The sequence below is a fragment of the Sphaerodactylus townsendi genome, unplaced genomic scaffold (genome assembly GCF_021028975.2).
Source record: "Sphaerodactylus townsendi isolate TG3544 unplaced genomic scaffold, MPM_Stown_v2.3 scaffold_25, whole genome shotgun sequence".
Classification (NCBI taxonomy): Eukaryota; Metazoa; Chordata; class Lepidosauria; order Squamata; family Sphaerodactylidae; genus Sphaerodactylus; species Sphaerodactylus townsendi.
The window spans coordinates 634,555-657,788 of record NW_025950418.1 but is presented as its reverse complement, the minus strand read 5'-3'; the positions used below and the strand labels follow the sequence as shown (position 1 = coordinate 657,788).

At 47.4% G+C, this 23,234-nt stretch overlaps 1 protein-coding gene across 2 annotated transcripts in view; it reads left to right on the top strand.

Annotated features, from left to right (window-relative positions):
* Positions 1–23,234, top strand: part of DDR1 (discoidin domain receptor tyrosine kinase 1) — a 77,621-nt gene that overhangs the window by 30,471 nt on the left and 23,916 nt on the right. For both annotated transcript variants that reach the window (XM_048482877.1, XM_048482878.1), the window contains exons 2-5: positions 5,373–5,495; positions 17,016–17,118; positions 20,242–20,470; positions 21,887–22,034. In XM_048482877.1, coding sequence (XP_048338834.1) covers positions 5,420–5,495; positions 17,016–17,118; positions 20,242–20,470; positions 21,887–22,034 — 556 coding nt within the window. In that variant the 5' untranslated portion in view covers positions 5,373–5,419. The remainder of the gene's footprint in view (positions 1–5,372; positions 5,496–17,015; positions 17,119–20,241; positions 20,471–21,886; positions 22,035–23,234) is intronic.

Sequence of the window (23,234 nt, the reverse complement as noted above, 5' to 3'; positions counted from 1 at the left end):
TAACAGCAAAGCACGTTTGAGAGAGAACTGAGCAAAAACAGGGCAAACCTGACAGTGGGTAAAATGGAGAAAGGTGTCATGCGGATGCCCATATTACCCACCCACCCACACAAGCGCTCCAATTGGATCACCAAATCAGATCAAAATCTCCGTTTTGATTAACCCACGATGGCTGGATCATATACTTCCCAGTTAGTACTATAGGGGCGATTCCGCACACGAGTAAAATAGGTTCGACCCAGTTCCTTGAGAAGGGTACTGACCTAGGTCGAAGCCATTGTTGTTCCCCACTGCAACCAGCTTGATCCCAGCTTGGAGGGCGGAATCATCCTGTGCCTCTTCGCCGCTCCGTTCCGATTGGCTACTGTTCTACGGCCATGTTCCGTCTCTCCCCACACACGTTAAAAGAAAATTGCCACAGGAATGGAGGGACAAAGGTGGCATTTTTTGATTGGCCAGCTGTACGCATGCCCGAAACACTCAGCTGCGAAGCTGGTACAAAACCATCGTCGATCCCAGTTAAGTTTGATGAAGACGCACTCTAGGTCTAACGTGAAGCTCGAACTTAAGGTCAATAACTTGCCAAGTCGCGGGAATTGACCTAGGACACATCAAAACTCAATTTGAGGGCCTCAGACATTGTTTCTGCTTATGCGGCCTCCTTGCAGCCAGGACTTCGTGATCGCATTCTGTCCTATGGTATGTTCAATCTAATAGTTAATGTACTGCTGGCAGGCAGTCAGAACTGTGGGGGCATCTACTGGGCTTTGCAGCTTTCCACAGCAGGCCAATTAAGCTGGGCTGGCACAGGGATCCCAGCTGCCTTGCATTCTTGCGGCATAGCTGGGATTCCTCGCCTTCCTTGTCGCCTTCAGTGCCTTTGTCTTTTCTCCAAGAACAGAGAGGATGCGGTGGGAGATCCCTGGGCTGCAGGGGGTTAAAAACTAGCTGGGCAACATGAGGACACCTTCAGCTGCTGTCAGAAATGGAGGAAAGGGGCAGAGGAATCGTTCTCCTCTCCCCACTCCACAGAATTATTACACAATGTCCGCTCATGCCGCTGTGGATACGTTTTAATCCTGACCCGGCTTAACATGAGCCGCAGTTTAGCCTGAGAATATGTTTTTAACGTTAGGATCCTGGGGTGCCATTTTAGGCTTCAGGAAAGATGGCAGAAAGGCTTTTGTAGTGGATGGGTGGAAATTTGCTGTAATGTTCTAAGACCGTGGTTGCGAACCTTTGGCACTCCAGATGTTATGGACTACAATTCCCATCAGCCCCTGCCAGCATGGCCAATTGGCCATGGGAATTGTAGTCCATAACATCTGGAGTTGATGGGAATTGTAGTCCATAACATCTGGAATGCCAAAGGTTTGCCACCACTGTTCTAAGGCATAGGTGTCAAACTCGCGGCCCTCCAGAAGTTATGGACTACAGTTCCCATCATCCCCTACCAGTATGATGCTGGCAGGGGATGATGGGAACTGTAGTCCATAACATCCGGAGGGCCGCAAGTTTGACACCTATGTTCTAAGGTGTGCCTGCTTTTTGCTTGTACGTTCCCTCGCTCTGTTGGGATTAGATAGAGGAACTGAGGTTATCAGAAGGCATGGCTTCCAAAAAGGCGTAGCCCCTTGATGCTTTACTGCATTCAGTCTCTATCACAGCAGATTCAGCGTGTGGCCTCATAGATCCTCAACGCTCTCTTAAACCATAGTCATATGAGCTCCTCCATACAACCCCTAATCATTTCCAACAATTGACAAATGGCAGTCATTCCAGTTCTTGCACTGGGTATCTCCGTTTGAGCTTCCTGATCTGCGTTCAGGATTTATCCCCCTCCGTACAGGATTTGTTCCCCTCGGTGCAAAGGGGGTGTCCGATCAATGCCTTGATTCATCCCCTCCATGTTGGCACTCCCCCTCCCCGCTGTGGCCTGTCAGCTGCTGTTTACCAGCCTTTAGATCAAGGCAGCTGTTGGAAGGGACATTCCAGCAAAGGATTGTGGGAGCAGCTGGCCCACAGCCCTTTCACACCCACACAGGCCTTTTCCACACATCCCACTGGCCGGAGAACACTGAAGTGGGGTGTGTGACATTGGTAGCTAGGCAACCACAGATGGGACACCGCACAGAGCTGTAGGGGAGTCATTTGAGGCGCTTTCACCTCACAATAAGAGGGATTTTCACGGAGGGGGGACTTCGTGTGTGTATTTGTCACATTAGGAACTATTCTGTGCCGTCCCTATAAAATCCTTATTGCAGGAGTGATATTCCAAATCTGCTGTTTGACATAGTTATGAGGCGATCCAAGTCACTTATGAGCTGCAGACACTTTCACGCCAAATTTAGACGAGACTGGGAGAATGTATGATGGTCACTTTTTCTATGTTTGCAATGGTCAAAGCTAGCATTGCTTTAGGGAAATGCTGCTGGTTATGGGATATTTTTGCTTTTTCTCTTGTGGTTTTCCTGACCTGAATTCCACTTCCGCCATTCTGGGGTTGCTTGGGAAAAAAGCAGGCAAGTACTTGTGTTTGTTTTTTTTCCATCTCCAAGCGAGCAGATACATGCAGGTTGGGTTCAGTTTGATCAGGAAAATACTCCTTAGGGGAATTGTGTGATTCCCCCCAACCCCAGCACTGCTCGCCAGATCCAGTTGATTCTCCTGTTCTGTGCAAACTCTCTCAAACTTTTTTTAAAAAGCTTTCAGAGATCTGATCCCTGATTTCCTGCCATCTTAGGCCATGCGTTTTGGGATACTGTTAGCAAATTGCTAAAAAGAGAGCAGCCAGGATTCAGGTCTACCTGTAGGCAGGTGATGAGCGTGGAACCAAGTGGCTCAGTTCAGATGATCTCCCATTCTACACACCGGAAGTGAAATGGGGTGCATTCTCCATTGTCTGTTCTGGCCCCTGGCTCCCCTTTCAAGTTCCCCTTCAGTTTGGCCATTACGCCCTACTTGGCAAATAGCGCTTTCCTTTCAAACTAACATCAAAAACAATGTCTTTTTCTTCTGGAAGGAAAGGTGTGTGAAAAGGCAGGAGAGAGCCCACAGCTCCCAACTTCTCTCCAGTCCACAAACAAGGGTCGGGGAAGGGGGTCTGAACAAGTGAGCCGAAGATTGATTGATAGATTGATTTAGAAAAAAAAAAATTATGCCGCATCTCCAGGAAACACGGGGTGGATTAGTGCAGTGTAGTGATCATTGGGTCAAATCTGGTATACCCAAGTTCAGACCATTTCCTCTGTGCTACGAAAGCTTGCTGGTGAGTGACCAGGGGCCAGTCACTCCCTCTCAAACTACCTTTTGTGAGGATAAAATGGAGAAGGGAAAAACGATGTAAGCCACTTTGGCTCTCCCTGCTGGGGAGAAAAGTGGAGTATAAATGAAATAAATAAATTTAATTAATAAACCTGCCTGAGGAGGTTCACAGAATAAAACATAGTATGAACATAAGAACATAAGAACTAGCCTGCTGGATCAGACCAGAGTCCATCTAGTCCAGCACTCTGCTACTCACAGTGGCCCACCAGGTGCCTTTGGGAGCTCACCTGCAGGATGTGAAAGCAATGGCCTTCTGCTGCTGCTGCTCCTGAGCACCTGGTCTGCTAAGGCATTTGCAATCTCAGATCAAGGAGGATCAAGATTGGTAGCCATAGATCGACTTCTCCTCCATAAATCTATCCAAGCCCCTTTTAAAGCTATCCAGGCTAGTGGCCATCACCACCTCCTGTGGCAGCATATTCCAAACACTAATCACACGTTGCGTGAAGAGGTGTTTCCTTTTATTACTCCTAATTCTTCCCCCCAGCATTTTCAATGTATGCCCCCTGGTTCTAGTATTGTGAGAAAAAGAGAAAACTTGCTCTCTGTCAACATTTTCTACCCCATGCATAATTTTATAGACTTCAATCATATCCCCCCTCAGACGAACGTAAAACATCTTAATTAAAACCCAGCGTTAAAATGCCAGTCTGAATAAAACATTGAGCACCTTCAAATATATCTTGCATTGTTCTCAGGCTAAAAGAAGGATGTCAAAAGATCAATTCTGTTTTCGTGTAAAAATTTACAACATTTGTATAAAGGATTTATGAAAGCTGAGAGAACCCTGTACAGAATTTTTGGCACGTATTTTGACAATAGGAATATGCCGAATTGTGTTTTGGATCACTTCCAAAGACAGTATGTCAAAACAAGCTTGGTCTTCTGATTCACTATTAACAAGAGGAGTGTTTTACTTTTTATGTATTTAGTGATGTTGTTATTCATTAAGGGATATGATTTGTTTCTGTTTCCTGAACAAAACCGGGGTTAATTTTTCTCCTTAGTCTTTTCGGTTTTTTATTTATTGTGTGGGTTGTAAAGTTCACCCTACTTCACCTTACCTAATTTCCATGCATGTTCATTGGGATTTAAATGGAGTAGCTGCCTGCAGAATTAGGAGTTAAGTAATGGTGTAGTGGTTAAGTGCTTGCACTGGCACTCACACAGTCAGGAGTTCGAAACCACCCACAGCCAGGTTAAAGGAATGTCAGCAGCTGGCTCCCATAAGTCCAACTCAGCCATCCATCCATTTCTTGGTCAGTAAATGAGTACCTAGCTCAGTGGTGGCGAACCTTTGGCACTCCAGATGTTATGGACTAAAATTCCCATAACATGTGGAGTGCCAAAGGTTCGCCACCACGGACCTAGCTCATAGCTAGGGAGTAAAGAATAGCCGGGGCAAGCAATGGCAAACTACCCCACAAAAGCAGCTTGCCTATAAAATCACTGGTACCCCAGGGTCGGACACGACTGAAGGGGAAACTTTACCTTTTTAATTGTGAAATTCATTAGCATTTTTTGTTTGTTTCTGAATGAACGATTCGTTTAAACATGGGGGGGTTTTCTAACCACTACTTGAGCACCGGTTGTCAACATTTGACTTGGCCAACTGACCAAGTGTTTTTGAAAAAAACAGGACAGAAGTCCAGTCACACCTAACATTTGCTCGAACACGACAGCAAATAAACTTTCCTTGGCTTTGGCCTGTCAAAGGACTCGCTGTATAAAATCGAGCTGGGGATCTCCTTTACCACAGCATGTGCTCAACCACAGGTTTCCTTTCCATGTGATTATGTGTCACTTGGCTGCCAATATGTCATTCTGTTCTTTTCTGGCCGGGATCGGGAAATAAGGACAATAGCAGGATGCTGTTGACTCTGGTGCGTGGAATGTGAATTATTTAATAGCTTGGGGGCCAAGGGAAAGTGCCAGGCAAAAGAGAGACCGGACTGCCTGCTCATGTTGAGTCAGCCAGGCAAAGGCTGTCAGCCCTGCACAAGGGACCCACGTGTGGTTAACTGCCGTTTTCTTCTGTTTGAAAGGCATGAAGACTCAGCTGCTGGTGTAACCTGTGAGCCCAGAGAGCGCCATGGGACCCACAGTGCTTGGTTTGCTGTTCTTGGCTTCTGTTGGTGCGTCGGAGCTGGAAGAACACTTTGATCCAGGTGAGAAAGACTAGGAATCATCAATGGGACAGAAGGGAAAGGTGTGATGCTGAGCGTGGGGGTGAATTCCACAGAAGGGAGCACAAATGTGGCTTATAATCAGAGGTGGGATCCAGCAGGTTCTCACAGATTCCCGAGAGTAGGTTACTCATTATTTGTGGGTGCCGAGAGGGGGTTACTAATTGGTGATTTTGCCACGTGATTTTTGCCTTAGTTACGCCCCTCCTCTCAGCAGTAGCGTGCAGAACTGGAAGCAGTCTAGCAGGAGGTGCACCGGCGTGCGTGGCAACCTGAGCCTGCGTGCATTCGTTTCCCGCCCAAGGACCGGCGCAGTGGCTGTGTCCTTGCCACAGCCCCGCCCAGGAATGCCCCACCCCCGGAATGCCCCGCCCCCTTTGTGCCCCACCCAGCCCCATTGGCACTGCGCCACAGTTTGAATCCCACCACTATGGGAACCTGTTACTAAAATTTTTGGATCCCACCACTGTGTACATCTCAAGATGGCTATTTTGAGAAGAGTACTAGTCCCCAAGCCTAACAGCACCCCACATCCCGATTTAATCCTTTTTACTGTTAAAAAAAATGTTTCAGGCAGGAGAAAGAGATAGAGGGTTGCACAATAAGTACCAGAGGGGCCAAAGCAGCTTACATGCTCTCTTGCCATCTATTTTATCCTCACAACACTCCTGTGAAGTGGTTTAGGCTGAGAGGAAACCTTCTCAGTCATTACATTTTAGCACACATACGGGGAGAATGTGCTATGTACAGTAAGGTGACCAAATGGTCACCTTCGTGAACCGGGACGGGTGGGCAGCCCCCCGTGCGCGCGCACACACACACACACACACTCGCGCATTTGCAGGAGCGCACTGCCTTCTGGGGTGCTGCCGTTTCCCACCCTGTGACAGGGCGAGAAACGGCAGCGCCCCAGAAGGCAGTGTGCTCCCGCGGCCGCGCGGGAGGCTGCCGCACTGCCTTGCGCCCCAGAAGGCAGTGCGGCAGCCTTCCAAAACCCAGGACATTGGGGAAAACCCGCGGGACGTGGGACAAGTTCTTTCAAGGCGTGAATGTCCCGCCAAAAGTGGGACGGCTGGTCAGCTTAATGTACAGGCGCCTTGTGATACATGCGGTTGCCATTTTGTCTGACAGAAGCAGCGTTCCTCTTTTCATTTTCAGAACATGCAAATAAGAACCTGCAAAGTCAGCATTCTCTCACATATTCTAGGATTTAACTCCAATATTGAAAGCGGGACTAAGCCCAGGCACAAACTGAGCCCCCTGAGCTATGACCCCTTTCCCAAGCTTCCAGCACACAGTCTCTACACAGTTTTGAGCTCTCTCCTTTTACTGATTAAGCAATGAACAGGAGTAAAGGAATGCACGCACGGAAGGGAAAGCTAAACGGCCTGGGATAAAGGAGGACAGGCGGGCTGAAATAACAAGGCACGTAGAAATGGGCACTGAGTAGATTTCTGTTCCTGTGGCAACATGCAGCACTACTGAATTTGGTAGAAGTCTTTGTCAGCGACAAAAATGGTTTTTGTGCTCCAGATAAAAGGCCCAAGTTGTTTAAATGCATGATATAACGATCTGCTGAAAGTACACAAGTCTGGGACTAATTGGTACCTGGAGACTGCCGGGGAACTCCGTGTTGCTGTCTTGCACGCCTTGGATCAAAAGCGGGATGTAAACATACTGATTAAATTACTTGGGAGCATAATGTAGTGGTTAAGGGATCAGACTAGAATCCAGATTCAAATCTCAGGTTCAAATCCCCACATGTGCTGGGTGACCCTGGGCCAGTCACACGCACTCAGCCCTGACCCTGGCTAGAATTTGGATGGGAGGCCTCCATGGAATACCCGGACAGTGAGGCAGAAGGAGGCAGCAGTAAACCACCTCAAAAAATCTCTTGCTTAAAAAACCTTCGGGCTGCCATAAGTCAGTTGTGACTTGATAGCACCCTCCCCCGCCCGATGTTTTATTGATCTCAGTGGGACCTGCTTCTAAACTGCTTCTCAGTGGGACCTGCATTGGCTCCCAGTGGAATTCCGAATCATCTTCAAGGTGTGGGTGTTGACCTTTAAGGCTTTGCGCGGCCTGGGACCCTCGTACCTTTGGGACCGCATTACCCCATATGTCCCAGTCCGACCTCTGCGCTCGGCAGAAGCTAATTTACTGGTGGTCCCTGGCCCCTCAATGATGCGGCTGGCCTCCACTTGGGCCAGGGCCTTTACGGCTCTGGCACCGGCCTGGTGGAACACTCTTCCTCCAGCTGTCCAGCCCTCTCTCGCGGGGATTTGGGTGATTTCCATGGGGGGCCTGTAAGACTGAAGTTGTTCCACCGAGACCTTTGGATAGACCAGCCCGGCTGAGTGTGCGCTACTGTTCCATATGGGTCTTTGTTCCATGTGAGTCCTAATATCATCGGGTTTTATCATCTCCTCTCTCTCCTCTTTTCCTGGGGGAGATTTAGTTATGGTAAGCACTGACTTTTGTGGGATGCCTAGGTTAGGAAGTATTCGCTGTTTTTAATTGATATTTATGATAATTATGTTTTAATGATTTTATGTACACTGTTTGTGTTGTTCACCGCCCAGAGCCCTTTGGGGATGGGGCGGTATATCAAGTTGAAAAAACAAACAAACAAACAAACAAACATGCCAAGGGGTGGGCCATATGAATTCACTTCGGTGACATTTAAAAACACAAAGCTCATGAACGAATGTGGCAATCACGCAAGCGTCTCCCTGTGAGGAAACCACCCAGGTGTTATATTTCCACTTTTTCTTATTTTAAGCCTTAGACCAACAAGTAGTTGTCAAACACTATTAATTTACGTTCAATGTGTCAGAACAAAGTTCTGCATGACATTGTATGATCATCAGGACATAAACAGAACCTTTCTGGACCCTATCAAGAGTCTGTCTAGTGCAGCATTCAGTTTCCATCAGCCAAATGCCCTTAGGAAGCTCATAAACAGGTCCTGAAGGCAATATCCCTCCCTTCTAGTTAGGCTCCAGCATCTGCTGCTGAGGGGGTAGGCAGCATCTGAACATGGAGGTTTCTTTCAGCAACTGTTTCCAATACTCCAAAAAGTTGTCTGCCTTCAAAGGCATTTAAAAAGGCATTTAAGCCAGTGTTAATTTTCTTGCAGTACAATTTTTTTTCTCTGTCCTGTATGCTAATGTAACCTCTAACTGTGGGTTCTGTGGGGCAGAACTTGGAAGGAGTTGCAAAGAACTAAATTTTAAAACAAAATGGTTTACTTCCTTAACAAATAACACTTTTAACCTTAACATTTAACATTAACAATTTACAGTCCTTCTAGGTTGCATTTCAAGTCCTTAGCTTGACAATCTACTGATAAATGCCAAGTCCAATTCTTCCTGCTGGTGGTTGGCTTATGAAGACTTCAGAGGCTTGGTGAATGGGATCCAACATGATGAAGGTCCCCAAACGAACTCCCATCAATTACATACATAGCAAAAATAAACTACCACCTTCCCAGTAGTTCCCAACAACATTGCAGTTACCTTAACAAGGTTTAGTTAAGGGCTTATAGAAATCAAGGTCCAAGTCTGGTAGCCTTGTCTCCTCCAAAGAGCTCTGCAGCCTTCTGCTGCTTTGAGTCTCCATCCCTTTCTGGGTCAACCCATTCTGAGCATGGGGGTTACATTAACAATAAGTTTCATTGGATGAGCCTATTATGTGAGAGGGAGAGAAACTTCTTTTTAGACTATTTCTGTATACCATTCATAATCTTTTAAAAGTCCAGCTTTTATCCTATCCCGATGTGGCTGAATTATATACTCTGGAGGAGATCTGTGGCAGAACCTCTACCAGCTTTTTTAACCAGCATGGTGTAGTGGTTAAGAGCAGCGGACTCTAATCTGGAGAGCCGGGTTTGATTCCCCACTCCTCCACATGAGTGGGGGACTCTTATCTGGTGAACTGAGTTTTATTTCCCCACTCTTCCATATGAAGCCTTCTGGGTAACCTTGGGCCAGCCACAGTTCTTTCAGAACTCTCTCAGCCCCTCCTACCTCACAAGGTATCTTTTGTGGGGAGGAGGGAAGGAGTTTGTAAGGTGCTTTGAGACTGCTTTCTGGAGAGAAATACGGGGTATAAATCCAAACTCTTCTTCACCTTGAAAAACCAGGGTGGGGAGATGATTTGGACATCTTTACACTGAGGTGGGAAATTTAATCCTTTCCAATCACAATTTTTGCAGTAGAAATTTCCCACTTTCCCAGCTGTTGTTATCCTCAGGAGGGGAAAACTGAGGTGCCAGGCTTTTCAGAGCTACCAACAACTTGACGAGCCTGGCTTCTGTCAGGAAACCAGCAGAGGGAAAAGGGCAACCTCTTTGCTACCTGTTAGAAATTGCAAAGTACATTGAGAGAACCACTCACGGATCTCCCACGTAATGAACAGTTGAATCATCTTTTTTTTCTCCCTGTCAGTAGAAATCCCGAAAGAATTTAGCATTCACTGATACTTTTTGATTGACTTTTCCTGCATATTTTCAGCCTGTCTTGACTAGTCGAAACACAGGAGTAGAAAATGTGTAAGGTGCTGTGTTATTGGACCCTTTATTCTGAATGAGTTTTATCTGAGCAGTGTTCCAAGTTGAGGAAAGGACTTTCGCTGTCTCCCTGTGTTCCTGCTGCTGGCACTATTCCTCATGAAATGCGGGGGACCCCAGCAGTGGTGGGATCCAAAAATTTTAGTAACAGGTTCCCTTGGTGGTGGGATTCAAACAGTGGCGTAGCGCCAATGGGGCTGGGCGGGGCACAACGGGGGCGTGGCCGGGCATTCTGGGGGTGGGGCATTAATAATTTCTCTGTTACTGTAAAAAACTCTTAATGTAAAAAAAAAGTTTCTAATTTCCAACTGGTATCTTTCTGTCCGTAATTTAAACTCATTCTAGCAAGTCCTATCGTCTACTGCCAACAGAAACAACTACTTCTCCTCTAACTGACTGCCTGTCAAATACTTAATACTTTCAAATACTTAATTTTGTTTCTAGAAATCAAAAGAAGGATACTTTCCTTAAACATGGAACTTTACCATATTGCTAAAACATGTTTTTAAAACAGCCCAACAGGGAGAATTATCCCGTTTTCTACCTTCGCTAACCAGCCACATAGGAAACAACAGGACTTTATGATTTTTGGACCTAATGGAATTTCTAACAGAAAAGCAGACCCAATTAGTAACCCCCTCTTGGCACACACAAATAATTAGTAACCCACTCTCAGGAACTGGTGAGAACCTGCTGGATCCCACCTCTGGACCCCAGGAACAAGACTGGACACAATATGGTGTCTGAAGTGAGGAACTGCATGTGTGAAGCAGCTGTTGCCCCAAGTTCCTGCAACTTTCTGGTGACAGCCTAGCATAGAATTTGCCCTTCTCTCTGTCTTTCAGACAATACTAAGTATTCCAGTGAGATGCTGATGGACTCGAAAGATTACAGAATATTTGACATGTGGGCATCCTCTATTTCCCCTCTTGCGAGAAACTGATATGCCCTCTGGTGGAAAAGTTAGTGGTGTACCAGTACTCAGTTTCCTCTGGTGGGAAAATAGCCTATTACTGGCCTATTATTTAAAGCAGGGCTGTGGATCAGTGGTAGGACACCTGCTTAACATGCAAGAAGGTCCCAGTTTCAGTCCCCAGCATCTCCCATTAAAAGGCATCTGCCAGTGGGTGATCTAAAAGACCTCCTCCTCAGATTCTGGAAAGCCACTGCCAATCTGAATAGACAGTGCTGATCTTTATGGATCAAACGCCTGGTTCAGTATAAAACACCTTCATACCGGAAGCCGGGTGTTTCTGTTCTTGGATTTTTCAAAAGTGAGACTGAACATTCTGATTTCTGGGGTGCTGTGTGGTTTCCGGGCTGTATGGCCGTGTTCTAGCAGCATTCTCTCCTGATGTCTGAAGATGCCAGCCACAGATGCAGGCGAAACGTCAGGAGAGAATGCTGCTAGAACACGGCCATACAGTCCGGAAACCACACAGCACCCCAGTGATTCCGGCCGTGAAAGCCTTCGACAATACATTCTAATTTCTGTTTTAAACCATTTTTTTAAATGGAAAAACCTCTATCCGCTGGAGACGGGGGCATTTTGAAACACTTGTGCTGAAACAGACCTCAATAATATTTAAAGGCTTAAAAACCCCTTCTTTGCATGATTATTTCTTATTTCTTTAAACTGGTAAAGCCCCACATTCTCAGCCACGCTGCTGTGAGGTGACTTCAGCTCAATTAAAACAGCAATAGCAATATGTTTAAAAGGGACGACAACAAATATCAAAAGAGTAAACAGGAGTCTAATGGCACCATAAAAGTATAACAAGTTTTATTCCAGTCAGATCTCTCTTCATCAGATACCTCCATGTGGAATTAAATATCAGAAAGTGACAGCACACTTAATGAAGATTAGCAGCAGCAATAAAATCAGAGGGATTGTAAAACAATGATCGGGATCTGCCTAGAAACGCAAAGCTGCGAAGTGCTTGGTACAAAGGTTGGCCTTTGCATTCGTGGCCTGGTTGCCAACCCTAGGAGAGGCACCTGACTCCTGGCTGAGATGAACTTTGATCTGATCCACTCAGATGGTTCTTTTGGAGAGAAAGCAGATTTTGACAAAAGCATGTTTAGGAAAGTTTATAGCAGTGATGGCAAACCTTTTTGAGACCGAGTGCCCAAACATTTATCGCAAAGTGCCAACCCGGCAATTTAACCTGAATGCTGAGGTTTTAGTTTGGAAAAAAACCGGTTGGCTCCCTCTTCCTCCGCCACACCAGCTCGAGCAGGGGCCAGCCTGCTCTAGCCTCCAGCAAGTCCCGCACGCACCGCTCTGTGCCTCTCTAGCATCTCTGCCTCCTCTGCCCCCACCCCCCGGGCAGCAGCCACCCAGAGCACAGGCACCAGACCCGCCAGCCGAGTCCTCCCTGCTCACCGTGGTGCGCGCACATTGTGCTCAGTGGCCCAAGCCAGCCTAGATGTCTGTGTGTGTGTGTGAGGGATGATTTTCCACCCCCACATGATGAACTCTGTGTGCGAGTGCCCACAGAGAGGGCTCCGAGTGCCACCTCTGGCACCCGTGCCATAGATTCGCCATCACTGGATTATAGGATGGCTGGCTTCGTGGGAGAATTTACAGAAAGACATTACTTAACAAAGGGAAAGGTAGTGTAAGAAGAAGAGTTTGGATTTATACCCCACCTTTCTCTCCTGTAAGGAGACTCGAGGTAGCTTACAAGCTCCTTTCCCTTCCTCTCCCCACAACGGACACCTTGCGAGGTAGGTGGGGCTGAGAGAGTTCTGAGAGAACTGTGACCAGCCCAAGGTCACCCGGCAGGAACGTAGGAGCGAGGGATCACATCTGGTTCACCAGATAAGCCTCTGCCACTCAGGTGGAGGAGTGGGGGAATCAAACCCCGTTCTCCAAATTAGAATCCACCTGCTCTTAAACAACACGCTGGCAGCTTCAGGTTGAGAAATTCCTGGACATTTGGGGGTGAAGACTGGGGAAGGTGGGTTTTGGGGAGGGGAGGATTTCAGCCAGGGTGTGATGCCTAGAGGCCATCCTTCAAGTCATCCATTTTCTCCAGGAGAACTGATCTCTGCAGTCTGGAGATCCATTGTAATTCCTGGAGGTTTCTAAACTCCATGAGGAGGTTTGGCACCACTTCCTGTGATAGTGCCCACTTCCTGCTATCTGGTTTTGTTGCTGTTGTAACTATGCTTTTATCCTGCGATCGCTGATGTAATTTATTTTGTACGGTTGTAGTGTTTACTGTTTCTTTCCGGTGTGTTGAAATGGGACCCTCTTCCAAATTAACTGTACTTTCTGGGAACCACTTGCAGCTCCACACGACTGTCCCCCCCCTCCCCAACCCAAAACTCAGCAGTCTCCCATCACTTAACCCCTTGGCTATTTTTAAACATGCTGAGCCACAAGTTGCATATCTCGTGGCTGCTTTGCACATTCTACAGAGGCGGCCCCAGCTCAGAGGAGCTTCCCGGCATCTCCTCTCCCGGGTGATCCTTTGCGCCTCTTCAGCCAGGCCGTGCAACCCTTTTTCAAGGCAGTCCAGCCCCACTGTTTGAGAATGAGAGGGAATCAGATGCAAAGACTCTGTGGGGTGTTATTCTGCAGACTTGCCAACCTCCATATGGCGCCGGGTAGAAAATGTTGACAGAGAGAAATTTTTCTCTCTTTCTCACAATACTAGAACCAGGGGGCATTCATTGAAAATGCTGGGGGGAAGAATTAGGACTAATAAAAGGAAACACTTCTTCACGCAACGTGTGATTGGTGTTTGGAATATGCTGCCACAGGAGGTGGTGATGGCCACTAACCTGGATAGCTTTAAAAAGGGCTTGGACAGATTTATGGAGAAGAAGTCGATCTTTGGCTACCAATCTTGATCTTCCTTGATCTGAGATTGCAAATGCCTTAGCAGACCAGGTGCTCAGGAGCAGCACCAGAAGAAGGCCATTGCTTTCACCTCCTGCAGGTGAGCTCCCAAGGGCACCTGGTGGGCCACTGCGAGTAGCAGAGTGCTGGACTAGATGGACTCTGGTCTGATCCAGCAGGCTAGTTCTTATGTTCTTAAAACCCTACAGCAGGGGTGTCAAACACATGGCCCGGGGCCAGTTGAGGTGACTTATCAGGCCTCACAAGCCAGCTGAGGCAACTCCCCTCGCTCCCGATCTAGCCTGGTCAGGAGCAGGGTGGGAGTTGCCTCAACTGGTTCGTGGACCTGATAAGCCCTCTCTAGGCAGCCACCCTTCCCCGCTGTGGACTCGCCAGTCCAGGCAACCCCCAGTGCCATTCTGGGGCCAGCCGAGGAAGCAACGTCCCCCCACAGGCCCTGGCCTGATCAAGTCCCATTTCTGTCATATCTGGCCCTCATAACAAATGAGTTTGACACCCCTTCCCTGCAGGATCGCCATAAGATAGCTGCAGAGGTGGGATCCAACCAGTTCTCACCACTTCTCTAGAAGTGGTTACTAATTTTTTCTGAGTGCCGAAAAGGGGTCACTAAAGCAACCTCCCTGCCCAATAGGGACTGGAGGTACGTGTGTGCGGCGGTGCCACTGTTCGAATCCCACCATCATCGGAACCTGTGATTAAAATTTTTGGATCCCACCACTGGTTAGCTGCAACTTGAAGGCACTTTATGCACAAAGCAGGATGTTTTGTTCTGATCCCAAGAGAAGAAGAAGAAGAAGAGTTTGGATTTATATCCCCCCTTTCTCTCCTGCAGGAGACTCAAAGGGGCTTACAATCTCCTTGCCCTTCCCCCCTCACAACAAACACCCTGTGAGGTAGGTGGGGCTGAGAGAGCTCCGAGAAGCTGTGACTAGCCCAAGGTCACCCATCTGGCGTGTGTGGGAGTGTACAGGCTAATTTGAATTCCCCAGATGAGCCTCCACAGCTCAGGCGGCAGAGTTGGGAATCAAACCCGGTTCCTCCAGATTAAATACACGAGCTCTTAACCTCCTATGCCACTGCTGCTCCTAGTGAGGGTTAATGTTCGTGGGAAAAACTTTCCCTGTAGGGCTTAACATGACTAAGTTGTGACTGGGATCAGGCCAAGAGAAAGGCATTGATACCTTCACAGAGAGAAATAAGAGAGATTTGCACAGACTTGCAGAGAAGGAAACGCCTGACATCTTCTACTTCGAGGTTCCAGCTTCATTCCCCCCTGTTGCTTCCTTCACTGACTTCACTTCCTTCCTTCACTGACTTTTTTTCACCTGCCATCCCTCGTTCCCCCATCCATCCGGCTGACTCCACTTCCCTTCCCTTAATCTTTTCTGGCTGCCATTTTGGCAACCAAAAATGCTTTCTCTTTTCATGTTGACTTCTCCTCTCTTTCCCTTGCCCCTTAAAATCAAACTAGGTAGATTTTGTGTGTGTGCACGCAGCCCCTGAGTTTGAAGCTGAGGCTGGATTTATTGTTATGATTATTATTATGTTTGATATCACAGCTGCCAGATCTTTAGCTGGTTGTTGGCCTTTCATTACAATCCGAGCCTCACCCAGAGGCCTAGGAAGTTGGAATGTATCGGCGTAGTATTTGTGTGGATCCCAGCAAGGCTGCCTTCTGAATTGCACAGATATTGATTTTGTTGATTTGAAGATGTCCCAAGTGTTTTCAGGGCGATTCCGCACCCGAGTAAAATAGGTTCGACGCAGTTCCCTGAAAAGGGTACTGACCTAGGTCGAAGCCATTGTTGTTCCCCACTGCAACCAGCTTGATCCCAGCTCGGAGGGTGGAATCATCCTGTGCCTCTTCGCCGCTCCGTTTCGATTGGCTACTGTTCTACGGCCATGATGCCAATATATCCCCACACACCGCGTTATAAAGAAACTGCCACAGGAATGGAGGAGGGACGAAGGTGGCGTTTTTTTTGATTAATGGCTAGCTGCACGCATGCCGAAACACTCAGCTGTGATTGGCTGAATGGGGGACTCCTGGCACCAGAGATTCCGCGCTTTACTGGAGTTAAGTGGTTCCCCATGAAAAAGTAGTCGTTCCCAACTGGAGTCGGAAACTTGATCGTTACACGGGGTGAAGCTGGTACAAAACCACATCTATCCCAGTGATTGTGCGGAGCACTTAGGAATCGAAACGCCAGCTCGAACTTAGGAATTACCGATAATGCAAGTGCGGAATCGACCTCAGAATAGCGCCCAGGGTACCAATTACTACTGGGACCACCTCAGCAAGTTTGTGCCATAGTTGGTGAATCGTGATCATTATTGTTGTTGTTGTTATTCACAGCCACCAGATCTTCAGCTGGTGCTGGCCTTCATGTATATTGGGTTCTTCCCAAGAACCTAGGTTTTCATAAGGTGTCAGCACAGTATATATGTAGATCCAAGCAAAGTGGCCTTAGATAGATGGAGATTTTATCAATATGTAGGTGGTTCAAGTGCTGTCCAGGCAGTGGTGGGATCCAAAAATTTTAGTAACAGGTTCCCACGGTGGTGGGATTCAAACTGTGGTATGGCGCCAATGGGGCTGGGCGGGGCACGACGGGGGCGTGGCCGGGCATTCCGGGGGCGGGGCATTCCTGGGCGGGGCTGTGGCAAGGACTGGTCCTTGGGCGGGAAACGAATGCACACAGGCGCAGGCTGCCACACACGCCGGTTCACCTCCTGCTAGACTGCTTCCAGTTCTGTGCGCTACTGCTGAGAGGAGGGGCGTCACTAAGGCCAAAATCACGTGGCAAAATCACCAATTAGTAACCCCCTCTCAGCACACACCAATAACTAGTAACCTACTCTCGGGAACCTGTGAGAACCTGCTGGATCCCACCTCTGTGTCCAGGGTTTTTGGCATGACGTCCAGTGTACTGATAACAACTATTATAATTGTTGTTCGCGCAGGGGGGTCAGCCCTTGAATATGCATCCAGAGGATGAAGAGGGGGCAATGCTGACTTCAGAACGTGCACTTTAATATTTCCTTCTCCTTCTCCGTACAGCCAAGTGCCGCTATGCCTTGGGGATGCAAGACCGAACCATCCCAGACGATGCCCTCTCAGCCTCCAGCGCGTGGTCCGACTCGACTGCCGCGAAGCACAGCAGGTGAGGGCCGCCTTTGAACTACTCCTCACCTGTCTTTCTTAATCCAATGTTAAAAATTATCATTATTTTTAATAACACACTGATGCAGTCCCTTGAAGCAACAAGTCCTTAGTCTGAGGGTGCTTGTGGATTCAGTCCTACCTCTGGATAAGCTGGTGGTAGCTATGGCCAGGAATGCCTTTACCAGCTTCAATTGGTACATAAGAACATATGAACAAGCCTGCTGGATCAGACCAGAGTCCATCTAGTCCAGCTCTCTGCTACTCGCAGTGGCCCACCAGGTGCCTTTGGGAGCTCACCTGCAGGATGTGAAAGCAATGGCCTTCTGCGGCTGTTGCTCCCGAGCACCTGGTCTGCTAAGGCATTTGCAATCTCAGATCAAAGGGGATCAAGATTGGTAGCCATAGATCGACTTCTCCTCCATAAATCTGTCCAAGCCCCTTCTGGCTGTGGCCAGAAAAGATCTGGCCACAATGGTGCATGCCCTGGTTACATCTAGGCTACATTACTGCAACGGATTCTACATGGTGCTGCCCCCGAACAATTAAAATACTGCAGCCAGACTGTTTGCTGGAGTAAGCTGTAGGGACTGTATCGCTCCAGCCTATCTCCATTGGCTTCCCATCCAGGTACAATTCAAGGTGCTAGTCGTGACCTTTAAAGCCCTATCTGATTTGGGACCTGCATACATGAAGGACTGTCTATGAACCTATCCAAAGTCCAAAGTCATTTCATTTACAGTCAGCGGCCAGTAGTACAAAATCAAGGTACATCGGTTTTATGAACGTATCCCATCACTGCAGTCATCCTGCTTCACATGTCCCCACCTTCTGAGATTAGGCGGAGGACCTGGGAGAGGGTCTTCTCAGTCCTGGCACCAAAACTCTGAAACTCTCTCCTCAGAGAGAGTCATCTGTCCCCTTCTATTGCCATTTTCTGTCAGTGGGTCAAAACTTTTTGTTTCTTTTGGCGTCACCTCAATGGCCCATTATACATAGAACACTTGCCTTGGGGCTTTTCAGTGTGCAGTGGACTTGTAGTGGGGTCTCTTCACATTTCTCTGTTTACATGTGAGGAAGCACTCCCTCCTTGCCATTCAGCTTGTCTGCTGAGCTCTGCTGGGCCTCTGCTTCTTTTAACTTAAAGGCACAGATGTCCAAACTTAAAGGCACAGATCTCATCACACATGATAATCCATGTTGGCTTTGTAAAAGTTTTTAAATTACTTCCATAGCAATATTTCTGTTGCTGCAGTTATATCAGTATTGTAGTTGTCCCAAAAATACCCCCTCCTCACCTATGAAAGAAGCAAAACAACTCCCTGGGCCCCCCACTGCTGAAGAAGGGAACCGTGTCTTAGTGCTGGTTTTCTCTCCCCCTCCCCTCCTTTTCCTCCACACACACAGACACACACTTGTGCTCTCCTTCTCTCTTTCTTCCTGCTGCCACAGGAGAAGAGTGAGGCTTGTTTTAAAATAGAGAGTCGGTTGAAAAAAAAAGTTTTAAAAAGCCCTCCCAATCATCAGGGAGCACAGAAGCAGAGTGGGGGAGCTGGGTTAGAGCCCAAAAGAGACCCTGCTTGAATTGTTCCTTGCAAAAGCCAACTCTTTGTTATTACTATATCAAGATATTGATATCTCGAAATGAGCATCTTGATACGGACATTTAGAGAAGCAGGAAGTAGCTGGTACCATGGAAAGGGGGGCAAGGGGGAAGGCATGGACAGCAGTGCGAGGGAGTGGGAAAGGTGGAGCTAGGTAGGCTTACCGTGTGCAGAGGGAAGCAGTCCGGAGCAAAGCTGTCCTCACTGGCAAATCTACCCGCTCTGGCAACAAAGAGAGTTAAAAATTGCACTAGAAGAGGTCTTGCTTGCCACAGAAAGAATGGAAAGTGAAAGCAGGGTTCAAGGAAATACATCTGTTTAAGAAATCTTGCTGTGATGGCCGTTTGCCCCCATCATGTACCAGATACCTGGTGCGTACTCAGCCAATAATCCCTCGTTCCTGCCCAGTGTTTTAATTGCATCTATGTTTTTGTATGTATATTTAGGTCTGGTTTTATGTTGATTGTTTTTCTTGGTTTTAATGCTTTTTAGGCTGTTATTTTGTATGCATGTTTTTAATTTGTTAGCCACCTCGATGACCTTTGTGGGGGCAGGCAGGTGGGACATAAATCTGGTAAATAAGTAAATATGTTGCTGCTCAGTTTAATTTGCACATACAATTTGCATATCTTGCATTTTTTATTTGCATCCTTTGGTCATGGAGTTATGTATGATACTGACTCCTCTTTTTGAGAGCTGGTAATCTTCAAATCACATACACATGCACGTAATTTCACCATTCCCCCCCCCCCCCACTCAGTCTTAAGAATGTCATTGCAGTGTTTGCTAAAAAATTAGAAATGATTGTGTGCCCAGTATTGATTTTGGCGGCTGCATAGCATGTATGCAGATTTGCAGAAGACCTTCTTCTTGCATTCAGTTTTAACTCCCTGTGCCTGTGTATGCTATGGTGACCAGACGTCCCGCTTTTGGCGGGACAGTCCCGCCTTAAAACAATTTGTCCCACTTCCTGCGGGTTTTTTGAACCGTCCCGATTTTTGGAAGGCTGCCACACTGCCTTCGGGGGCGTGCCCCGGAAGGCAGTGCGGCAGCCTCCCGCGCACGCGGCCGCAGGAGCGCACTGCCTTCTGGGGCGCTCCCCTGTTTCCCACCTGGGTCCCGGTTTACAAAGGTGACAATCTGGTCACCTTAGTGTATGTAAGCAGTAACCCCTGTATCTATGCACTAATGTAATCATCTGGTTTTCAAACTGTCTCTTAACGAACCAGCCATGAATACTTTTTGTATGTCGGGCTTAAAGAAGTTCTTGCTTAAAGAAGTTCTTGCTTCAAGCAGGTTTGTCACATGAAGGTTTCAGCCTGCACGGAGCAGTATTCCCACTTGCATTACAAATACCTCGCTGCCGCTTTTTCTTCTTCGTGCTCTGTGATTTGATGGTAAACAGTGCCCGAGAAGCTTGATGGCGATTTCCTCCTCATGAAAGGAAGGACCCGTAACAGGCCAGTTACACCTATTAATGACGAATGGTCCAGTAACCCGTCCTTCTTTCTATTGTACAGGCTGGGGTTGAGTGAAGGGGACGGGGCGTGGTGCCCGGCAGGTCCTGTCTACCCGAATGATGCCGAGTACCTGGAAATCGACCTGCGCCGGCTGCACTTTTTGACTTTGGTGGGCACGCAGGGCCGTCATGCAAGCGGCCACGGCAAGGAGTTTGCTCGCACGTATCGGCTCCATTACAGCCGCGACGGGCACCGCTGGATGCCGTGGCGTGACCGGTGGGGCAATGAGGTGAGCAACGGATGGAGTATGGTGGGAGGCAGCCAGTGAAATTTGGGGCAGGGTAAGTTGGCAGGCTGTGTGGCATCCAAGGAATCTGCAACAGCGCAATTTATAGGATGTGATGTCTGATGGAGTTATTAGTGTCATTAGTGATAAAAGGCGAGTGTTTCCTGGGTATTTCCAGAAATCTATGTTTTTAATAAAAAGTAGCAGTGATGGGGCTCTCCGAGCAGTGATGTGAAATCATGAGGTTTTAATCTCTTCCTTTGGGAAGGGATTAAAACATCATGATTTCACATCACTGTTTTCTTTGCATAAATTCTGCCCTCTTCCCCCAGACATTCATTCATTCATTCATTCATTCATTCATTCATTCATTCATTCATTCATTCATTCATACATATCCCGCCCTTGCCAACAGGGCTCAGGGCGGCAACACAAAACCAATACAGAATAAAAACCACAAAGCATACCGTATATATTCGAGTATAAGCCGACCCGAATATAAGCCGAGGCACCTAATCTTACCCCAAAAAACTGGGAAACTTATTGACTCAAGTATAAGCCTTCGAACTTGACTCAATAGCAGCTAAAAACAGAAGATTTGGGAGCAAGATGAGATAGAGTTGCTTAACAGAGTTTGCATTAGGGATGAGCAGCTTTCCAGCACTCTAGGAACACAAATGAACCACTGTTTTCCTCCAAATGTAGAATAATTCTGGGATTCGTAGCCATGCCAGCCTAAACTTTGCTCCAAAGAAAGTCTTTGTCTTCAGCAACATCAGTATTCGGCAGTAAACTACTGTATGAAGAATTGTATTCATCTAGAATGTGACGCACCAATAACCCTTAGGAGAGAAATGCCTCGGTTACTTTTAACACACACACACAACCTAGTTGTAATGCTATGCAGGCTGTCCTTACAGTTTGTTTTTACGGCTCTCTGGTGAGTTAGAAAAAAAGCGGCAACATGCTTACTGGATCCCCACAGCAGCCCCAGCTCCAGCCACCATCTTGGAATTACCATATATACTCGAGTATAAGCCAAGGGTTTTTTTCAGCATTAAAGATGTGCTGAAAAAGTCGGCTTATACTCGAGTATATACGGTAATTAAAATAGCAAACCAGTTCTTGGAAAAAATATGGGTACATCTGATCAAACTTCAAGTCTCCCATGGCAGCTTTTAAGTAAAAAAAAATTAAAAATTGGGGGATCCAAACAGATGTCTCCCATATAACAAGTTTTTTGCCCCTGCATCTCACAAATAGGCTGGGGCTGATCATTTGCGCCACGCCCCAGAAGCACGTCGGAGAAAACAAAAGTCGCTGGTACATCATGACTCTGCTCAGTATCGAAACCTGCCGCTGTCCCCTCTCCTGAAAATGCCAAAAAAGTAATGTCCCTTAATCCTCCACTCCTCTCAGGTGATTTCAGGTAATGAAAATACAGAGGATGTAGTACTGAAAGACCTGGGCCCGCCGATCATCACACGCTACGTCCGCTTCTACCCGCGTGCCGACCGGGTCATGAGCGTCTGCCTGCGTGTTGAGCTGTACGGCTGTGTATGGAGAGGTAAGAAAAGGAGCTGGTGCACCCTTCGGGCTGCTGCGTTTCAGCTGTTTCCTCTTATTGCTTGTTTGTAAATAAATAAATCTGTTCCCACTTTAATGATTGTTGTTCAGCACCTCTTGCTTCATTCCATGCCTTTAACCTTCAAGTTGATTCCTACGGGTGTGTTCATTGAATTACCAGGGTGGCTTGCAGGTGGATTGTGTGAAATGATACTGCGGAGATTCAGGGCATGCATGCAGATTATTGATGCCGCTCTGATCAAGTGGGTGAGAACAAGTCCTTAACTAGGGAGCGTTGTGGTAATTCCAGATGGCCATGTGCACATTTATGGAACAGCATAAGCATCGCATTAAATGTCTCAGATTCAGCCTCTGGGATCCCCAGTTTCAAGGTCTCAAGTGGCAGGATTGGGGGAGCCTGTCTTTGCTTGAGCCCCTCAAAAGAGGCTGCCATTCAGAACAGGCAGATGGATCCGTAGTCTGATTTATTATGGGACAGCTTCTATCTGAACCAAGCTATCAGCAGTTGAGTTCAGGCATCATGACAAACCGTGGTTTGCACTGTTAGCCATATGTTGTCATCCAAACCATGTCTTGCACTTCCAGACATTCAAGCAAACCTGGGCTTTGAGCTGATAGCTGTTTTTGTTTACGGTCTCCCGAGCACTCCATTTATCAGTTACAGGCTTCTGGTGGCTGTAAGCAGAGGAGTATGGGCATAAAACGGTGCCCAAGGGCAAGACCTTGTTTTTGTGCCCACTGCCTCCTTGCCCACAGCAGGCTCCTGGCTTGATTCCAGCTGCTGCCCCCCTCACCTCCATCAGAGGCTGCGAGCTGCAGCCTCCGATAGATTTTGCGCCCCCACGTGATCAAATGGCTGGTGCCCAGGGACTTGGGTACCCCATGTATCCATGGGCCGTACGCCCCTGGCTATAAGTATGTAAATTCACATAGCACGCTGAATATCATGTTTGCCCGAATCTATCTAGTTGACCACAGAATGCCAGATGCAAGTTTGTGATGGAACTATTTATTTATTTATTTATTTATTATATTTATATACCGCCCTCCCCCGGAGGGCTCAGGGCGGTGAACATGAATATACGGATAGAGCACAAAATAAAATCAATAAATCTCAGATAATTAAATAAATCCTAATAAAATGGCTCTATACAGTTTGAATCATTAAAACCCCATTAAA